Genomic DNA, 3,239 nt, shown 5'->3' with positions numbered 1-3,239 from the left:
TTTTTTTTTTTTTTTTTTTTTTTTTCAGCTTTTTTATCCTCCTTTATCGTGATATTCGCTGCATTTCTAATTTTTCAAATAATACGTTTAACGTGTATTTACCAAGATATTAACTTGTTTGTAATATTGATTATTTGATACAGTTATCGATTAGAGTTTCTCGATTCTCTATGAGTATGTATAACGTGAAATATATATACATTGAATATTAACGAGAAATTCATTTTAAATTAAATATTTAAATTAGACGGGTTATTATATTTTGATATATATCGAGACTCGTTTGCTGTTATTAAAAAAAGGTTTTTAATTCCTTTTTTTCAGGACTTCTCTTCACTGCCTTCTTCTCTGCCTTCACCCTGGGCATCATATGCTTCATCTGGGGAAGAATATATCCACCACCGGCACTGATTCCAAACAGCTTGCGAATCAAAATCCCCCGTTGCGCCCTTCTAAAAATTAGCCTGATTTATGCGTTCTCTGGTATAGTGATCACCCTTTCCATGGACCGGGATAGAGTTCTGTGTCATCTACAGGATCCCATAAAAGGCATCACACTGGTCTTCTCTCTGGTCTATTACTTCTTCTTCTGTCGCAAAAGTAAACTTTCTCCTTTTGTTATTTTTTTCTTTTTAATAAAGAAAAATAGAAAACAGGTATTATTGATTGCAGTGATGAGCTTGCAGAGGATCTTTTCAAGCACCACTATAATAGTGGGTCTTTTCATAAGCGTGGATTATGGCCTTTGCGATGAATTTCGATGCAGGGGGCGGGAGGTTTCAGCACACGTCACAACTATAAAGGGAACTTGGGGTGTGAAAGCCATTTGGACCTTTGTTTACGTGGGCGCCCTCGCTGCTTTCGCTATGTTCTTCACCCTGCTCGAGGGACACTATACCACTGAGGTGATTAACTTTGATGAAGAAAAATATTCTTAAAAATATTTAAGTTTTTCTAATCGTTTATGCGTATATTGCAGCAACAGAACATGTGTCAAATAATGGCCAGCCAACAGAACTCTTTCCTGTACACGGTTTCAAGATTAGTGTCTTCTAGAGACATTCGTCGACGAGGTTCCGAGGAGGAGGGAGGTAGATTGCTTCATGTGACCGATCCTGACCCTACTATAAAACCAAAACACATTCCAAAGCCTCCAATTCTTGAGACGCTGTTCTACATTCATCTGATCGCCTTCTTCGCTATTCTGTCAATGTGTTGGATTGACACGTTACCAGGAATAGGCAGGGTATGTGTTCATATTGATATATAATAGGAGCATAAGTGAGATTTATGATATTCGAAGAAATTCTCCACGTGGAATCTTCTCTCATTGTTTTTGAATATCGAATTCATTAAATCTAACAAACGTTCTAGGATGGTGCTGCCTAAGATAGCTCTGTTTTCGAGGAAATGATACTTGAACTTGTATATAATTTAAGATATCTCAGGAATGCAACATGATCCCAAGCCAAAGAGTGACGATATCATCCTCCTAATCGAGAAGATTTATGACAAACATACGATTAATTCCTGATTATCATCAGACACCTAATTCGAGAAATTTTTGATCCTTCATCAAAAATTAAGAAAAATAATGCCTCATTGACACTTTGTGAACACGTCGATACGACAAATAACTTTGACATGATCATCTAACATGATGAGACCATCACCTCTTGTATAGACACTTAATACAATTGACTTATCGTTAAGAAAATATATCACTTCATATATATAGATTAAGCTTCCATTCAAAACTATTGAATAGGTATATTCATATTACAAAATTATATGATTCTCTTTTTTCAATTTAGGGATTGTCTCCAGTAGAATTATACCATACCGTAGAGCATGGGTTCACGTGCCATTTCAACAACAGCGAAGCTTGTTCGAATATTTCTACCCACGGCTGGATCTTCTTGATCGCGTACATAGTATTCTCGATTTCCGCGCTCAACTTTCTTTCCATGTGCGAGAGCGCTGTCTTCACTGTTGCTGCCGCCACTGTGTCTCTTCCTCTGTCTGGTATCTGGTGGAGCATTTATAAAATGGATGTTCATGGTGGTAAGTTAGCGACATTTAACATTAACTGTATCAATTATTGTTGTTATTGTTTCAATCAATTGATTTTTATTCTCTAATAAAAATAATAAAGTTTGGTGCTTCCCTCGCAAGCGATTAGAATTCTCAAATGAAAAATTTCAACAGGTTTCATCACATGGTCTCCTGGAGTGACGGGAGAATTGATCTGTGCACTGCTAGGTCTTCCTGTAGTACTTCTAGGCTTGGGTCTCCTTGTTAGGTCACACTTCCGGGATACTCAGTCCTATTATCTAACCATGCAATCACCTAATGTACAATGTGAATCTTGTCAAAGATGAACATCCCTTAGAAGACCATCTTAAAAGCCTTCTTTTGAAAGATCTTCAAAATCTCCATCTAGAGTCTTTGCGATTAACTCTGGAACATAAAAAGTATATAATAATCATTCTATAAATTTTTGTTTAAATTTTTGCATAGTAAAAAAAAAATTTGACATTAATATTTTATAAAAATTAAATATAGTAACAAGAAGAAAGTTGAATACTCTGTGTAAAAGAGAATTGTGCAATAACTTATTAATTGATTGGGGATAGTAATCCAAATAATTTCCAATTTTGGTACAGATTTGCCTTGTATGTTTTAATAATTCAATATTTAATATAGATATATGGATAACATAGATACGGATCGTGTTGGTTTTTACTATCCTTAATCAACAGAGTATTCTTTCTTCTATATTGGAAGAAAGCTTTCTTGTGCACAGTTGTGATAAAAGTGGTGGCGTGGAGTCGAGAGAAACGATAATATTGATTATCTGGTGCACATAAAATACACAAAAAAGAGTGAGAAAGAATGAGAGAAAGGAGGAGGAAGGAGAGAAGCGATCAATGTTTCCTATGTAATTTATCACCGCGAACATCCGTCTAGCTACACAACGTTATTGCCAATTTATATTTTATTTTGATAACGAAAATATTTCGTATTTTCGGAAATAGAGAACGTTCGAATTACGTATGTTGAGAATAAATGTATGTATAAATGTAAATGAGTGTGATGAAGAAAAAGAACAAAGATATAGAAAATATTTTATATAATCAAGTATCATAATGTACACTGGATTGAAAGTTGCATCATAATGAAACAGGCAAAATGTCTTTGTTATTGGTTGCTATGTTAAATAAATGTCTAGCAAGTAA

General features: G+C 34.8%; 1 protein-coding gene across 2 annotated transcripts in view; it reads left to right on the top strand.

Moving 5' to 3' along the window:
* The window catches only part of LOC102677439, an 8,958-nt gene extending 5,956 nt beyond the window's left edge, over positions 1–3,002 (top strand). The window contains exons 3-7 of one of the 2 annotated variants that reach the window (XM_031511830.1): positions 325–600; positions 673–905; positions 980–1,246; positions 1,815–2,064; positions 2,209–3,002. In XM_031511830.1, coding sequence (XP_031367690.1) covers positions 325–600; positions 673–905; positions 980–1,246; positions 1,815–2,064; positions 2,209–2,381 — 1,199 coding nt within the window. In that variant the 3' untranslated portion in view covers positions 2,382–3,002. The remainder of the gene's footprint in view (positions 1–324; positions 601–672; positions 906–979; positions 1,247–1,814; positions 2,065–2,208) is intronic. The other variant, XM_031511829.1, reaches the window with a different exon arrangement.
* Positions 3,003–3,239: the final 237 nt, after the last annotated feature.

Source organism: Apis dorsata, unplaced genomic scaffold (assembly GCF_000469605.1).
Source record: "Apis dorsata unplaced genomic scaffold, Apis dorsata 1.3 scaffold_354, whole genome shotgun sequence".
In the NCBI taxonomy this organism is placed as follows: domain Eukaryota; kingdom Metazoa; phylum Arthropoda; class Insecta; order Hymenoptera; family Apidae; genus Apis; species Apis dorsata.
Note: the sequence above shows the minus strand (reverse complement) of the source record. Positions and strands in the feature narration are given on the sequence as shown.